The 17,658-nt window shown below is 40.2% G+C and overlaps 1 protein-coding gene across 1 annotated transcript in view; it reads right to left on the bottom strand.

Moving 5' to 3' along the window:
* ENOX2 (ecto-NOX disulfide-thiol exchanger 2) overlaps positions 1-17,658 on the bottom strand; it is a 78,591-nt gene that overhangs the window by 16,414 nt on the left and 44,519 nt on the right. The window contains exons 7-8 of the mRNA XM_069463270.1: positions 13,431-13,545; positions 1,795-1,976 (exon numbers count right to left, since the gene is read on the bottom strand). Of these exons, the coding sequence (XP_069319371.1) occupies positions 1,795-1,976; positions 13,431-13,545 (297 nt within the window). The remainder of the gene's footprint in view (positions 1-1,794; positions 1,977-13,430; positions 13,546-17,658) is intronic.

Raw genomic sequence — 17,658 nt, 5'->3', positions numbered from 1 at the left:
TTTTTTCATTCATTTCTTGCATTGTTTTTGTGGTTTCTTTGTGTTAGGTTTCTATTTTTTCTTATATTTCATTGACTTTCCTTACACTCCATATTCAAAATTCTTCATCTGCCATTTCAATCCTTTCAATTTTGGTTGGTATCCATTGGTAAGGAGTTATTATTTTCTTTTGGGGCATCTTTTTCCTCTGATTTTTGATGTTTCTGGAGTTCTTTTGCTAATTCCTTCTCATCAGGCTTCTCAGTTGAGACCTGGGAGTGCTAGGCCTGGCTTATGGGTCTGTCTCCAGGTCCCCAAAGATCAATCCCTGAGTATGCCAGGAGAGGAATCCTGATCCTGAGTTGTCTATGGGGTGTTCTAGTAGGTTTGGTGTACTTCTCAGGTTACTTCTGACCGGCTGGCTTCACCTCTTCCCAACAGTGTGTAGTGAATTAGGTCCCCCAGCTTAATCTCAGTGATGGTGGGTGGTACTTATGAGTATGAATCAGCTGCTCCCTGTTTGCTTGAGTTGGGAGGTAGTATGCTCAGCTATGGGGTTGTTCCCCCATCATTGATTGATGTTTGCATGGAAGAGTCAGCTGCTGAGATGGTTTCTTGTGCCTGTGATAAGCTCTGGTCCCTCAGATGGGGCATATGAATGCCCCAAGCTTTAAGAGGGACCATGTAGCTACCAGGGGTTTGCTTGATCCCTATTTCCACTGAGGTCTGGGGAGGAGCAAGACAAATTGTGGCTGGATTGCGGGACTCTGAAAGGCTTTGCAAAGCCTGGGCGGGACTCAGAAGTTGATTTTCTGGCAACTAGGGGGAGCCTCTAGTAGGGGGGTCAGGAGAACCTTTCCAAACGGGGAGTGCTGTTCATGGAGGAGGGTCCTAAATGCTTGTATTCTAAGGCCCTGGGCTGGGTTCTTTCCATCTTTTTCTAGTAGTGGTTTTTCTGTGGGGAAGGGTAGGCATTCCCCAAAATGGCCACTCCTTGGACCCCCCATACCTTGTAAAAATGAGTCAGTAAATGCTGTAAAGGGCATGCAAATTGACATCCTGTCAGTAGGTGGTGCTTGCTGGAAGAACAAGCTGCAATGTTGCTTTTGGGTCCTGTGTATGGCTCTAGTCCCTTAGGAGAAGCACTCGTATGCCCCAGGTGCTGGATGAGGCCCTGAAATTTCCAGGTGAGTCCTTATTCTCTGCTTCAGCAGAGGTGGCTGCTACTTTACTTTTTATACTTGAAATTATATGCATGTAAACCCATTCACATAAATGGCTGTTAATACAAAACAAAACAAAATAAAAAAATTGGTAATAGGTGCCCAAACCATTGATACTTAGAAACCCATAATGTCCCTACTTACAGCCAAATCAAGGGTAGGATTCCTTCCATTCCTTCTAAAAGGCTGTACTATTTGGAATTCTATCAACTAGATACTGATTTATCAGCACTTCTTCATTTCTATTAATAAATAATTAAGGTTCTTCATAAAGACCCTGAGATCCTGCTTAGATCCTGAAGTATCTTCTGAAGCTTGAAGAAAAAAATCACATTATGTTCAGTGTAGTTTTGATGTTAAGTATTTTTCATTGAAAGCTCATTCTTTGAAAATTGGTGATCCATTGCTATCTCTGTATTAACCAGAATAGTTCATTTACTATAACACATAATTCCTTCCTCAGCCATGCCAGAGAATATGGCATCAAGAAAAATAACAGTTTTGATACTTTATTTGCTTGTAGGGGACCCTTCTACAGATCAGGAGATGATGCTATCCTTCCAAGAAGCTCAGAAAACCCAAATGCCTTTACCTGCTGCATTCCTTGCAGGGCTTGTTGCAGGAGCTTCAGCTGCTGTTCTTTGTTTGGGTCATCTTCTCTGTGGGCTTTACCTTGTTCTTGCTTGAGCAGTTCTACCTCATTCCGGTAAGCATCAAGCTGCCAGCGGAGGCTGTCATTTTCTTCCTTCAGAGCTTCTGCCTGTGACACTAAGGCTAAACAATCAATGTAAAATATTAAACCATATTTCCAGATTCCTTTGTGGTTCATCTAAGTACCACGAAAAGTTGATATTTTAAATTAACATGTATAAAAAGCCTCTTGAGGAACTTTAGGTCTGAGTTGTCCATGGCAATAAGAGATGGACACAAAAGCACACAGGCCCATTTTTCTAAATAGATGAACCAGGATTCCAATACACAAAATTTCTCATCATAGTTCATATTCTCTACCCCAAATATAACTGAGATATCTCCAGGTAGCATTGAATTCTTTTATTTGAAATATAGCAAATGGTAATAGCCCTGTAATAATAAAATATAGGACTAATTGCTCACACTGACAACTGACTACATAATAATTTTGTTAACAGATATTTTTAAAGAATGTAGCATTGACTAGTTCTATAGAGGAAAGGTAAATGTAAAAATTAAGACACAAGATTTTCAGTTTCTGTTCCAGCATGTCAGGACCTTAATAGTTGCCACTCTGTCTTACAGCAAGGAAAAAGCTGAACAAACTGAAAAATCAACAACTATTCTTTTATCTGTCTGAGAATTAATGTCACAGGGCAAACTGCTGCCCTGCCCCCTCTTTGGAGACACAAACAGGCAATTATAGAGAATCACAATGTACTAGACTGGAAACCAATGAGCAGAAACCTCTGTGGGAACTAGTGCCTGAGTAGGAAAACTTAAACTATAATTGATGAATTGTTGGAGGCTCAGTGTGGACAAGTCTACCAGTTAAAAACTCCAGGGGGACCCAGTCACAGGAAGCCCCCACACTTTTTTTCAGTTTTATCTCCAGAAGATCTATCAGGTCCTCACAGTGAATGTCAGAGAAAAATCTCCTCATGCTTCTGGCATGGGGAGGGGTAAAGGAACCATTTTGATATTTGAAATGGCAGAGTGTTTTGTTCCTTTTAATAAGGGCTGCCCTCTGGATAAACTATTTTATCAGAGCCTAACCTGTTGGGATTTTAGAAGAGCCTCATAGACCTGGGGGAAGGGAGGGAAATATTCAACTCTAGCCTCTTCCAGCCATCCTGTCCCAGTTAAGGTAGGGAGGGAGACAAAACTGAGAAGCACTGGTGAAGTTCACAGTCCAGGGCCTCAGGTTCATGAAGACTGAGACCTATCGTAGAACCAGAGAACACTTCCCTTCCTCCCACACCTTACTACGACATTACTAAAGGCCTATTTACTGGAGATTGTAACAAAAAATTACAAGGCATACTAAATGGCAAAAAATACAGTTTGAAGACATAAAGTAAACATCAGAACCAGATATGGCAGGGATATTAGAATTACCAGATTGGTAATTAAAAAAAACTATGATTAATATGAAAAGTGCTTTAATAGGGAAATTATACAACATGCATGAAAAGATGAATAATATAAGCAGAGAGATAGAAATTCTAATAAAGAATCAGAAAGAAATACCAGAGATCAAAATCACTAACAGAAATGAAGAATACTTTTGATGGGCTCACTCATTAGTAGACTGGACATGGCTGAGGAAAGAATGTCTGAGTTGAGGATATGACAACAGAAACTTCCAAAACTGAAAACCTGTATTAGTTCATTTGGGCTTCTATAACAAAATAACATAAACTGGGTAGCTTATAAACAACAGAAATTGTCAAAATCTGTGGGATGCAGTGAAAGCAGTTCTTAGAGGGAAATGTATAGCATTGAATGTATATATTAGAAATAAAGAAAGTTCTAAGATCAATAATTTAAGATTTTACCTTAGGAAACTAGAAGTAGAAGAACAAATTAAACAAATTAAATCCAAAGTAAGCAGACAGTTTGGCAGTTTTCTGCAAACCAAACACACTATTATCATATGATTCAGCAATCATGCTCCTTGGCATTTACCCAAATGAATTAAAGACTTATGTCCACGCAAAAACCTGCTCACAGATGTTTATAGTAGCTTGATTTATAACTGCCAAAACTTGGAAGCAACCAAGATGTCCATAAGTAGATAAATGAATACATAAACTATATATCCAAGATAATGGAATATTATTCATTACTAAAAAGAAATGAGTTATCAAACCATGAAAAGACATGAAGGAAACTTAAACGCATAGCACTAAGTGAAAAAAGCCAATCTGAAAGGGCTACCTACATACTATATAACATTCTGGAAAAGACAAAACTGTGGAGACAGTAAAAAAGTTAGTGGTTGCCAGTGGTTAGTGGGGAGGCAGGGATGAATAGGCAGAACACAGAGGATTTTTAGGGCAGTAAAACTATTCTGTATGATATACTACAATGGTAGATACATGTCATTATACATTTGTCAAAACCCATAAAATGTACAACACCAAGAGTGAACCCTAATGTAAACTATGGACTTTGAGTAGATAAAGATGTGTCAATACAGGTTCACCAATTGTAAGAAATGTACCATTCTGGTGGGGGATGTTGATATTGGGGGAGACTGTGCCTCTGCAGAGACAGGAATTATATGGGAACACGCTATTTTCTGTTCAATTTTGCTGTGAACTATTCTAAAAAATGAAGATTATTAATTTAAAAAAATGAAGACATATAGGGAAACCTAAGTTAAATTTATTCATGGTTTGGGGCATACTTTTCAAGGTTGAAAATCATAAAACCTATTTCAAAATATTTAATCAGAGGTTTTTCATTCATTCAACAAACATTCACTGAATACCTTCTATGTTCCAGGTTTATGACTATGGTAAAAAAAAAAAATGTGATTCTACTAATCTCTATTGTTTATATGCCAAATTAATGGAAACATTTATAGTTTATTCCTTTTTCACTAGTAATGAAACAAAAAGCCCAGAAAAAGAGACATTATCAAAATGGATCAAAATTATAAATCTATATATTAAATATATAGAAAGTTAAAAGGCAATTTGATAAAGATATGAATTTTCCCAGTTACCTATGGGAAGGAACTTCGGATGGAAGCAAGTAAAGTAATGGAAGTCAAAACATCAAAATTATTATCTATAAATAGTGGAAGAAGAGTTTTCTAAAAGGATTTAAAAGACAGGATTCATTCTCTACATAATGAACGGAATACACTTGTACATTACAAAGATGAAATACTGCTATGGTTTGGTTATGGTTTATTTATCCCTACCACAACTCATATTGAAATTTGATCCCTGATGTGGTGGTGTTGATCCTCACGGGAGGTGTTTGGGTCATGGGGCTGGATCTCTAATGAATAGATTAATGTCCTCCTTGGTGTGTGTGTGTGTGTGTGTGTGTGTGGGGGGGGGGTTAGTTCTCACTCTGTTAGTTCCTGTAAGAGCCGGTTGTTAAAAAGAGTCTGACACTTTTCCCTTGTCTCTCTTGCTTCCTCTCTCACCACGTGATCTCTGCACATGCTAGCTCCCCTTTGCCTTCTGCCATGAGTGGAAGCAGCCTAAGGTTGTCACCAGATGCAGCTACCTGATCTTGAACTTTTCAGCCTTCAGAATTCTGAGTCAAATAAACCTTTTTTCTTTATAAATTATCCAGCCTCAGGTATTCCTTTATAACAACACAAAACAGACTAAGACAAATATATAAAAGAAAACCATATTCTGATGGTGAAAACATTACCTATTTCTGAAAGGAATCTGCCTTTAGGGAGGTTCTGGGTTTAATTCAAATGCCTTGAACATTAGGGTTTTCCTAAAACTATTAGATACTATTCAAGGCTACTATGATCAGATTGTCTACTGAAAGTAGAGAGTGGCAATACCATAGGAAGGGTTCTGATTAGAAATATCTGCTGATAATATTGAGATGTTCTCTGTGGTCCACATTTGTTTTCTGTGGATGGCCATGCAATGATCCTGATATGGCAGTTTTAAATCTTGCGTTTTAGTTTTAAAAACTCATAAAAGACCTTTGGAACAACACATTCATTTTATGTTTGGTTTTATTACTGATTTTAATTCTTACTGTAATCACACATATGTTATGTCTTTGAAGAGAAAGCCATTACACAGAGACTTGGATTCCCAGCACTCCAAATAATATCTATCCTTGTCATCTCTTCCAGTGGCTGGGATATTTTTCATCAGACAGGCAGTGTTCCTAACAAGCACAACACCAAAAGGAGATGCTACGAGTGAAGATAATTGTATATATGAAACTGTATAGAAAAAGGGACATTAACTATCTGCCAAACAGAGGAAAAAATATTTGGTTTGCTTGCTGGGTCAGTACCAAAGACAGCATCTTGAGCTGGAATTTGGCGGAATGGCACACAGGTTACTCTGTAAATTAAGTGACTCCTCTACAGATGGACAGTTATTTATTACTGCTTTGGTTTGCATGTTTTTTTCCTCTGGCAGTACACATAATGATATTTCATTTTCTTTGTTTCTTCTTATACTGCAGGCTAGTAATTATGCTCGTGCTCTACATGTCATGTGGAGCTACATGGAAGAGAAAAGGGCAGAGATCTAGGAAAATGATTAGAGGCATATTCTCCAGTTTAAATGTGAAAATATTTTCCCTCTGAGAAAATGAGAAGGAGAGAGACTGCTTCTGTCCTGGGGTAAAGGGCATGCTGATGAGCAGCAATGGATACCTGCAGCCAAGTGGAACAGATAATAATCTTCTCAGTTTGGACCTGTCACCAAGCAAAAGAAAATGTGATCGTCTGTAATGCTACTGAGGGGACCTTACCTACAAAATGTATTTCCCACTCTCTGAAATGAGGGTTTTTGTCATTTTAATGAGGACACCAAGTCTTTCCTTTCACAGACTTAATATTAATTGGGTCCATTTCTGAAGTTAGAATTCTTTGTACATTGCCAGAACATTGAAAAGTTCAATATTACCTTTTAATAGTATGTTTGAGTAGGTGAATCCATCAGTCCTGATACTAAAGAGCATAGTACAGTGAATGTATTCATATCCTGCCATCATTAGTTCTCAGCTTCTCTGTTTTGACTATTTCCTATGTGGGAAAAATATTTCTATTTATGGGGATTGCTCCTCAGATCTAAAAGCTGCCAGTTCATCATGACAATATGAAAGTATGAAGGCAGCTGTGAACTCTTCCTTTTAGAGGAGTCGCTAAGAGCAAAATCCCAGACACATTTCTGTACAAGAAAAGATCAAAAAGGATTTTGTGCCATTAAAAAAATTAATGCCTAGGTCTGTTCAATAGTACAAAGAAAACAAAAAAAAATTAATAGAAGTAAATTCAGGAAGTCAGCCACCCACTTAAAGGTCCATTACAGGAGATACTAAAAATGTTACAAAATTGTAGAAAGAAGAATGTACAACATTCCTTTCAAGGCTCATGAAGAAAGTTTGAGCTGGGGTGATTCATAAAGGGAAAAATCCAAAAAGAAAAAAGAGTGGGAAGTATGAGAGGGAGATGATATAAATACGACCCATTAGGGTGGATGCAGGCCAGTTCAGGCAAAATCTCAAATGGGTTCCTTGACCTCACAATACCTTGCTTTCCTTGCCTCTTATGGGTCATTATCTCCATTCCAGTTGGGTTTCTGTCAGCATGGATTCACCTGGGACCTCATTGTTTGCCCACTGAGATCTCTAAATTTCCCTCTCAAACACAGAATCTTTATCTGACAGTTTTCTCACTGCCCCTTATCACCCCAAGACTGCTCTCTTTCCTTGAGGAGACCTTTCATCTTATGGAGTGGCCAACTTCACCCAGTCCATTAATTGCTTTCTAGCTAAATAGATTCCACTGCAAACTCCTCAGTACCACATATTCCTTCAGCTTCCTGAAAACTTGTTGGCTAGGCTTATCGTGCCAATCCCCAACTCATAATCAGTTGACTCAACTTGCTCTGTTCCTTATCCTGGGCCACAGAGAACTCTTATAGGGAGTTGAATAGCTATGTAGATACATCAGTACAGACTCATGTTGGCCCTTGCTGATAGGTCTCTCACCTTGCACTAAGTTCTTCCTTCCATACTGCCCATAATATTCATTCCAGATCTGTTCATCTCTCCTCATAGTCTCATTTCCTAATCATTTATGGACTCAGTGGGTGTGCAATCTCTTACTATGTGGAGAAGTCTGGGCCATATATATTTTGTACTTTCAGCTTCTCCTCCCTTATCTCAGAGAAAGAGGGTTCTCTCCTTTCTAAAAGGAACTCCACCTGAATTTGGATCACTTCCCATTCTTCTTTTCCAGGATTCTACTTCATAATTACTACTCTTTCATTCTCTAGTATCTTCAATCTCACACTCTGAATGGCCTCCTTCCTTTTTGCTGAACAATGAAAAACAACTTTACTTTAACTCTGTTACCAATTCTAGTTGCCATTTATAACACCTGTGTTTCCTTTTGCTTAGTACCCAAACTTCTTGATCTGTGGTCTTTGTCTACTTTCTCTCTTACTAACGTCATATATTCTGGCCCGTACCTCTATCACTCTACTAAAAAAGCTCTTGCCCAATACTGTTTTTTTCAATTCTTATCTTCTTTGTGACATCTGATAATGTTGATTACTCCCTACTCCCATAGAAGCTTTTCTTGGTTTCCACAACCCAATTCTTTTATAGTTTTCTTCCATTCTCTCAGAACTGCTCTTTTTCAAACTTCTCTGCAAGCTCCTCTTTCTTTCCTTCTCCCTTACTGTGGATAGCCCCCCACCACCCCAAAGTTCTGTATTCAGTCCTTTGCCCTTCTTTGGTTCACTTGTCTTTCATACCCATTTATTAATATTCTCAGCACTTCAGACAACAGCTCTACACTAACATTTTCTATTCCTTCTACTTTCTTCAACTATGACTTCAATACAAACCCTATCTATTTCCTAACTACCTACTCCCTGAAGCTGATCTCATCATGTTCTGTAAATCAGTCCCATTCATCAATCTATTTCTGTAAGTTCTACTGTTATGGCTATGTGTCCCCCTACAAAAGATATGTTGAAGCTCTAAGAATATGACCTTATTTAGAAACAGGGTCTTTACAGATCTTGTTACAATGAGGTCATTAGGATGGGGCCTAACCCAATATGATTGGTGTCCTTATAGGAAGGGGAAATTTGGACACAGAGACAGACATGCACAGAGGGAAAATATCAGGTGAACATGAAGGCAGAGATTGGGATGATACATCTGCAAGCCAAGGAACCCCAAAGATTGCTGGCAAACAACCAGAAACTAGGAGAGAGTAAAGGAACAAATTCTTCTTCAAAGCCCTCAGAAGGAACCAATCCTACTGACATCTTATCTCAGACTTCTAGCTTCCAGAACTGTGAGACAATAAATTTCTGTTGTTTAAGCCACCCAGTCTGGGGTACTTTGTTACGGCAGCCCTAGTGAACTATACATCCACCAATCCTCCAATCTCCCAGACTAGAAAAGCTACACTCATTTTGGGCTCTTTCCTTTTCTTCATCTATATCCAATCTGCAGCTAAAGACTTTAGTTTGTTCCTCTAAAATGACTCCTAACATCTTTAATCTCATATACTCCATTGCCTCTTTTGCTTCCACCATTTTTATCTTAGTTCCTGTTGCCTTCACTCTAGCCCTACCCTTCATCATTTCATATCTCAATTCCTATAAAAGTCTCTGGCTGGTATCTCTTTATCCAAAATTATCTCCTAAAACATATAATTTATTTTGCTTTCATCATATTAGTGCTATGGTCAAGATTTGCTCATAGTGCCATATTGCCTACTATGCTAAATCTAAGTTTGGCATTCATGGTCCCCCATAATTTGGACCCATCTCACCCATTCAATCTTCTATCCCCCTATAGACATCATGCTTATTTCCCTCTTTGAGCCCTGCTTCTTCTGCTCTTCCCCCCATCAAGATACTTTCTTACCTTCTTTCCTTTCATCCAAACCTGTTCATCTTTCAAGGCCATTATAAATTTTCACTGACTGTGACTACTTTGGCCCATACTGATATCTCTTGCCCTTGCTGAATTCTAATCAGTACCTTCCATGTTACCACCAAGTGGCATTTCTTATATTTTATGGGGATTTACAAATATTTACATCTTTATTTCCATCAGCTTATAGGGCATAGCACTTGTTAATTAGTTGATCAAACTTTTAAAGTGGGAATAATGGGAGGTGGAGGGGAGAAGAGGAATAAGGAGAATGGATACAAAAGGAAGAGAAATTTTTGGCCAGAAAAATGAAGGAGCATTATTCGTTTAAGTAAGTTTCCCAAATGTGCTCCCTGGACCACCAGTATCTTAATCATTTAAGATGCCTGATAAAATGCAGATTATTAAACCTCATTACAGACCTATTGGATCAGACTCTGCAGCCCAGAAATCTGAATTTTTAAAGGTAATTAAAATGATTCTTACGTATACGAAGTCTGACAACCACTAGTCTAAGTGAAGAGGGCAGAAGATAGATGCTGAAAAGGGAACAGCTAGCTGTTCTTATGTTTACTGGGTACACGTACCTTCCATCATATCTAACAATAGAATGAAATAATTTCACATGATCATGATTTGCTTTGATGTGATTCTCCCTCTTCAATACATTTCTTTGAACACAGCAGTCCTTTCTTCCATGGCAAGGTATTTCAAGTAATGCATCACAAATATGGGCTGACTAATATAGAGTCTCTCGAAGAACAGAAATTTTGTAGCACTCTAAGGAAAGGTAACTGAGACTGCTAGGCTGGTTTTACTTTCTTTGGGAAGTAAAATTTAACCAGAAGCATGCCATAGCTTCCTGAAATTCAAGTTTGGTAGCATGGAAGGAGAAAAAAACAACAAGTCTGAGATCTAGTTGCTTAAGCTTTTAATTGGAACCATGTGATAGCTAAAACATGTAGTTGATTTAGATAAAAACCGAGGACCCTTTCTCACTGGCTCACACTGAGCAGGATTTCTGCAGTTGAGTACTACAGAAGTGAGATAACAGAATTAGATACGATCGAGGGGAAGAAAAATGCACAAAAGTCCTTGAATTAAAATGAATTGAAACCTTCTGGGAGAAAAGCTATTTGGTAAGTTCCATTAAGTCTATTGTAGATAGCTTTATTTGACAAAGCAGCATCCTGGCATGTGGAACAGGAAAGAAAATAGCTATAAGATGATCTGTCAGGGAGTTTCCAGTCTCTAAACGAATAAGATTCTGTGCAGTAGCCAATATAGCTTTTAACTCAAAAGAGATACAGAAGCAAAATGCAATTATATAATCCTAGTAAGTGCATTCAATCTGAATCTTCCATACACCCCTTTCCTGCCTCAATAACTTTTCAAACTCAGCAATTTATCAAGTGGATGCTGAAACTTATGGTTGCATTTATTTCATGGCAACACTGGATAAATGCTGTATACAATACTGTAGATACTAAGGTGGAGACAATCATATAAGTCAAAGATTAATCAGCTATAAAACACCCTGGCTAAGCACTTAAATAATCTGAATAATGCAATTCTTATTAAATTCTTTTGTTTATTTTGGCTATCAGTTTATAGTATTTATTTGCAGTAATTAATTCACTATTCTGAAAATGCTAACTACTGATTAAAAAGGGTTTATTCAACATAGATAGCAGTTTGTATGTTTAAAGATCTAACATATGGCAAACACAGAGGAAATTCAGATGTGACAGCTAATGAATGTCTTTCAAAAAGTCTGAGTTGGTGGTTTTCTTTCTGTGAGAGTTTCTGTTTATTACATGGAGATTCTAAGACCACTGAAGTGGCTACAGAGCTGCTGACTTCAATATATAAGTACTGGAACCAGGAAATTCAGATTCAAATTATAACATCTCTCTTTCTTTCTCTCTATCTCTCTCCCTCCTTCCCTCCCCTCCCTCCCTCTTTCTTTCTCTCTCTCTCTCTCATACACACACATGCACACACACACACAGCAGGGATATTGTACCACTATATTTCGAATGTCTAGCACAGTGCTTGACATGTAATAGTTATTAAATGAATGGATGAACTCACTTAACCATCACAAAATCCCTATTAGATGGTTTTTATAATGTACTTTTTACAAGTGTGGAAGCTGAGGCTCAGAGGGGAAAAAGTTCCTCTAGGTCAAGAAGGACAGAGCTGGGTTTAGAACTCAGGTATTTCAACTTTAGATCCACTGCTTTTTCTACTGTACCTTCCCACAATCTAACTCCTATGATTGTCTGGAATGGTTTGCCTGAAAGGACTAGTCTTCTGGCTGATATTTTATTCTTCCCCATGGTAATCTCCCATCCAAGATAGTTTATTATGAAATTGTAGGGTAGGTTGTTGTCCTACTGTTCAAAAAGTTTGCCCTATGGGTCCCGCTGGGGACCTACATCATGCCCTCTGTCTCATAGTGAGGTCCAGACTATATGAGAGCAAAAAGAGCAAAAGCCTTTACCAGACAAGTGTTTGTGGACTCCTGTTTGATTCCCAGTATATGCCCAAGTAACCACAATGGAAGGCAGAAGATAGGTAGACTGTTATATGTTGCAATATTTCCCCTTGGTTTGTAAATTCTCTTTTAACTTTGTGAATTTTTTTACAGAAATATTTAACTTTTATGTAGATACATTTGTGAAAAATCTTTTATGAGTTCTATCTTTGGAGAACTTCACCCCAAATTACATAACCATCTTCTATACTTTCCATATTTTCCTTTGCTATATAGATTTTGTTAATATTTAAATCCACCTGTTGTTAATTTTGGTGTAAGGTATAAGTGATGTAGAGATCTTTCCTATCTTTCCTGAAAGGTTGGCTAGTTGCCTATTTATGCATATGCTGTCTTATGGTTTCCACTGAAGAACATATTATTATTTTATTTTTTATTTTTTTTATTTTTTATTTTTTTTAATATGGGAAATATTCATGATAAATTATTAAGTGAACAGTGCAAGTTAAAAACAATAGTTTCATATTTTTTCCCCACCCCCCCTTTCCCGAGTCAGCACCTTCAAGTGTTACCACTCCCCAAACGGTGCGCAATGCACTCATTGTGTAGGCATACCCCCATCCCCTCCCCCACCCCCCACCTCAGTCTGATGTCCAATTGGTGTCGTTCCCAGATTTGTATTTAGGTGATGATCAGGGAAACCAATTTTCTGGTGAGTACATGTGATGCTTGTTTTTCCATTCTTGGGATACTTCACTTAATATAATGGGTTCCAACTCTCTCCAGGAGAACCATAGAGATGTCGTATTGAAGAACATATTATTAATAAATCCAAACCAAATACAGAACAATGCTGCCTAAATGCTCAGCACTTCTTGGAAAAGAAAGTCCACTTTTAATTAGGCATCTCAATGGAATATGGAGATAAATGAAGACAGAAAATCCTGTAGCCACAGGGTTGATATTCAGCCAGTGTACACTTAGATGGCCTCACCAATTATTTCTAGCTGGTGTCTAGGCTAATGGGTTGATAGTCAGACCTTACCCTCACTGGGTATGAAAGGTTTGAAAATATCATCCTTGCAAACATATGTTTGTTAAATAAAACAAAACAGAATTATCTTTACCTGATTCCTCAGTTTCTTTTGTTTCTGTTGTTTCTTCTATTTCATCATCAGACATTTCCATTTCTTCTTCTCGCCTAATTCCCATCAATTCATCATTATGAATGTTGCGAATTTCCTAAGGTTAAAAGATATGCTTTTTAGGTGGGAAAGCCTTGAGAATGCTGAGGGCATGATCAGAGGTAAGGATAAGATAAAGCAGCTTTTTTTTTTTTTTTTTTAACATATTAGGAGAAAAACCTCAGAGTACTCTCAAGGCAAAGGCAGACACATAGTGAAACTGTGATGTAGTTTGGATATTTGTTCCCTCTAAATCTCATGTTGAAATTTGACCTCCAATGTTGGAGGTGGAGCCTAGTGGGAGGTGTTTGGATCACAAGGGCCAATCCATATGAATGGCTTGGTGCTGTCTACATGGTAATGGTAATCAGTGAGTTCTCAGTTCCTGTGAGAACTGCTTGTTGAAAAGAGCCTGACACCTCCCTCTCTCTCTCTTGCTTCCTTCCTCTCACCATGGGATGCCTGCTCCCCTTTGCCATATGCCATAAGTGGAGGCTTCCTGAGGCCCTCACCAGGAGCAGATGCTGGCGTCATGCTTCTTGTACAGCTTGCAGAACGTTGAGCCAAATAAACCTCTTTTCCTTCTAAATTACCCAGCCTCAGGTATAGCAACACAAATGGACTGAGACAGACTGTTTCCATCTCACAAGACAAAACAGACTTGGTTAAACTATGTCTTGCTTTCTTTCCAGACCCAGAGTCCTAGCAGTCTATGATTCTTATATCCTTCTCATATTGGATAGCACTTTTGGCTATGAATGACCCTTTATCTCTTACTCATGTGGATTTCTGGACTGTCCCTTAAGGGTTCTGCCATTTTTACCTTCCCATGTTGGACCCTTTAATTTTGCTGCTTGCCATCCTCTTCCCTCTCCTCTTATAGTTTTACTCAGCAGAACTCTTTATTGATTTTTTCCAGTTTTAGAAGTTATAGCAAAAATGAGCTGTCAGGAGTAAACTTCTACTAGGCTAACCCTCCCATGGGTAATAACTATCGTCTTTGGACAACACAAAACAAAACCCATAACTACATGATGACACCGGAGAGTGAAGAAAAGCAGGCATGTTCTGAAAAGGAGCTGACACCTGGCAAAAGGGAACAGCATAGGGTGAGTCTCTCAGTTTTTAAAGGGCCTTTTAGTCTGAGGGAAGATCAGAGTTAGGACATCACAGGGAGGCTAAATTTCTGATAGAAAATCCCTAGTCTTTATCGATGAAAGAACTTCAGGAGAGAATTCAGGGCAACTACAGCTACTGGAAAGTGAGGCGGGGATCCCAGAAAGGAGACAACCAGAAAGAGAGAGAGAGAGAGAGAGAGAGAGAGAGACGAGAGCAAGAGAGAGCACTTCAAATTCTGTATATAAGAACTGTTCGAATTTCCACATGACCTCTGACCCACAAAACACAAGGAAGAGCCCAAATAGTACAGCTAAGGCTAATAGAACTGAACTGAGATTTGAGATGCCATTCAAGAGACAGAATTTCCAGCTTGTATATAACCAAGTAAATTGACCATTAAAATAAAACAAAGTCAACATCCTTTGGAGGAACAAAACAGAATCCAGGAGGAGCAGTGATAGTGGAGTGGTGCTGACCACCTGGATTCGTGCTCCCGGAGAGGAAGGCATGGATCTGGACCTACCACAATGCTAGAGGACCACTCCCCCAAAAGAACAGCGGTGTGAATCCACAGAGAATCAAGTGGGACACACAGAGCAAGAAAAGCCTGAGGTGAACGGGAAATATGTCCGTGAAATTCTGGAGAGTCCCGGACGGACAATAGACAGCGGAGTGCGGGACGGCTACACCCGCCTCACCATCGAGTGGGGCGGGGGCAGCCTCTTAGGAAAGTGGCTTGTTCTCCCCACTGACCTCCACACCCACTTAACTAGAGACCTACCTGAAGCCAGTGCAGAATCACCGAGGGAGACGTGGGGCTTTGTGGACAGGAGGCATTTTCGGGAAAAAAGCTTAGACCCTAGGGGGATCTCAGCTGAGACTGCGCTTGGTGAGGAGGGACGGAGCTGCGCCAAGGCGGAAAGCTGCAAAGGGTCCCCGAACAACAGATTTCTTTGTATTTCCTTGCTTTTTTTTCGGCGGTTCTCCAGCCGGGGACCCCCGGTGAGCGTCTTTGCTCACCAGGCCCCCGGCTCTGGTGTTTGCCGAACCCGGAACGTTAATTCCCACCAGTGCCGACGTTCTGCAGGTGTGCGGGCACCATCTTGAAATCCACAGCGTAGCCGCTGTGGAGCCATAGGATGCCCAGCAGCTCCTTCACTAGTCCCTGAACCCACGCCAAGAGTGCGGGCTTTACATAAACATGGTGGACAGGAGACATTACCGGGAAAACAGCTTGGACCCAGGGGGATCTCAGCCAGGGCCGCGCTCGGCGAGGAGGGACGGAGCTGTGCTAAGGCGTAAAAAAGCATAGGGTCACCAAACTATAGATTTTATTTTTTTGTATTTTTCTGCTTTTTTTTGGCGGTTCCCTAGCCAGACAGCCCCGGTGGGCTTGCTCGCCAGGCCCTTGGCTCTGGTGTTTGCTGAACCCGGAACGTTAACTCCCCCCAATGCCGGCATTCTGGGGGTGTGCAGGCGCCATCTTGAAATCCACAGCATAGCCGCTGTGGAGCCATAGGGTGCCGAGCAGCTCCCTGGGCAGCTCGCTCCACTAGTCCGTGAACCCACGCCAAGAGCACGGGTTTTGCATAAACACAGTGGACAGGAGACACTATTGGGAAAACAGCTTGGTCCCTGGGGGATCTCAGCCGGGGCCGGGCTTGGTGAGGAGGGACAGAACTGCACTAAGGTGTAAAGAAGTATAGAAGCGCCGAACTACAGATTTGATTTTTTAAAATTTTTTATTTTTTTTCTTCTTTTCTTTTTTCTTTTTTTGCTTTGCATTGCTTTGCTTTGCTTTGCTTTTTTTTTTTTTTTTTTTTTTGCCTTCTAGCTGGGGAGCCACAGTGGGCTTCGGAACTCTCCAGGCCCCTGGCTCTGGTGCCTGCCGGACCATGAGCAGTCACCCCCAGTGTCGGCTATCTGAGGGCACATGGTCGCCATCTTGGGGCCCACAGCCTAGCCGCTGCAGAGCCATAGGGTGCCAAGAGGCTCCCTGGGCGGCTCCCTCCCCTGGTCCGTGGACCCTCTATAGTGGCCCCACCCTTGTGTAAACACTGAGTACTTCTCCAGATGCGAGAGTGTGGAGCCTGGTCCCTGGGGACATTGGGCCAGGGCAGACTTTTGCCCATGGGAGCTGCAGCAGCTGGGGTGCTGAGTGAGCGAGGGCACCGTCCACTCCCCGTAGCTAGTATCTTTCCTGCAGAAAGAGACAGAAACCACCCCTATAGAGGAAGAACCAAAGGGGGGAAAAAAAACCCAGAGAGAATTTCTGCCTGCAACTAGTGTGGACCCTGCCTGCTTACTGAAAGACCACAACACAGTGACTTAACTCGCCAATGCGGTCTTGGGTCACTCCAATCCTCTAGGGCTGGACCCACCAGAAGCAGCCCCCCAACTGAGGCAGAAAAACTCTAAACAATACACAACAGTCTCCCCCTCTTGAAAAAGGAAGCAACATACCTAGACTGCTTCACAGTCTAAGAACAGAGTACAAAGTGTGCTGTTAACCAGACTAAAACTGTAAGAAAAGATCTAACGATAGATCTAGCTGGGAAGGGTCCAGCGAAAAAACACAGGGAGCACAAAGAATCAAATGGAAATCTCACCCCCAAAGAGAAATACCGGCTCTCAACCCATTGACACAAACCAGACTCAAAATACCAACATGTTACAGGAGGAATTTCAATTATGGATTATAAACAAGCTGAATAATATACAAGAAACAATGGATAACCAACACAAAGAAACCACAAAAAAAAAATTACAGGATTTGGAAGAAAAATTCACTAAAGAAATTGAAATATTGAAGAAAAACCAAACTAAACTCCTAGAAATGAAGAATTTACTCAGAGAGCTACAGAACACTGTGGAAAGTCTCAAGAGCAGGGTAGATCAAACAGAGGAAAGAATCTCAGAGATTGAAGATAACTCTTTCCAACTAAATAAGTCAGTCACAGAGATAGAACAAAGAAATAAGAGAAATGATCAGAGTCTTCAAGAAATGTAGGATTATGTGAAGAAACCTAACGTGAGAGTTATTGGCATTCCT

This window comes from Eulemur rufifrons, chromosome 30 (assembly GCF_041146395.1).
Source record: "Eulemur rufifrons isolate Redbay chromosome 30, OSU_ERuf_1, whole genome shotgun sequence".
In the NCBI taxonomy this organism is placed as follows: Eukaryota; Metazoa; Chordata; class Mammalia; order Primates; family Lemuridae; genus Eulemur; species Eulemur rufifrons.
Note: the sequence above shows the minus strand (reverse complement) of the source record. Positions and strands in the feature narration are given on the sequence as shown.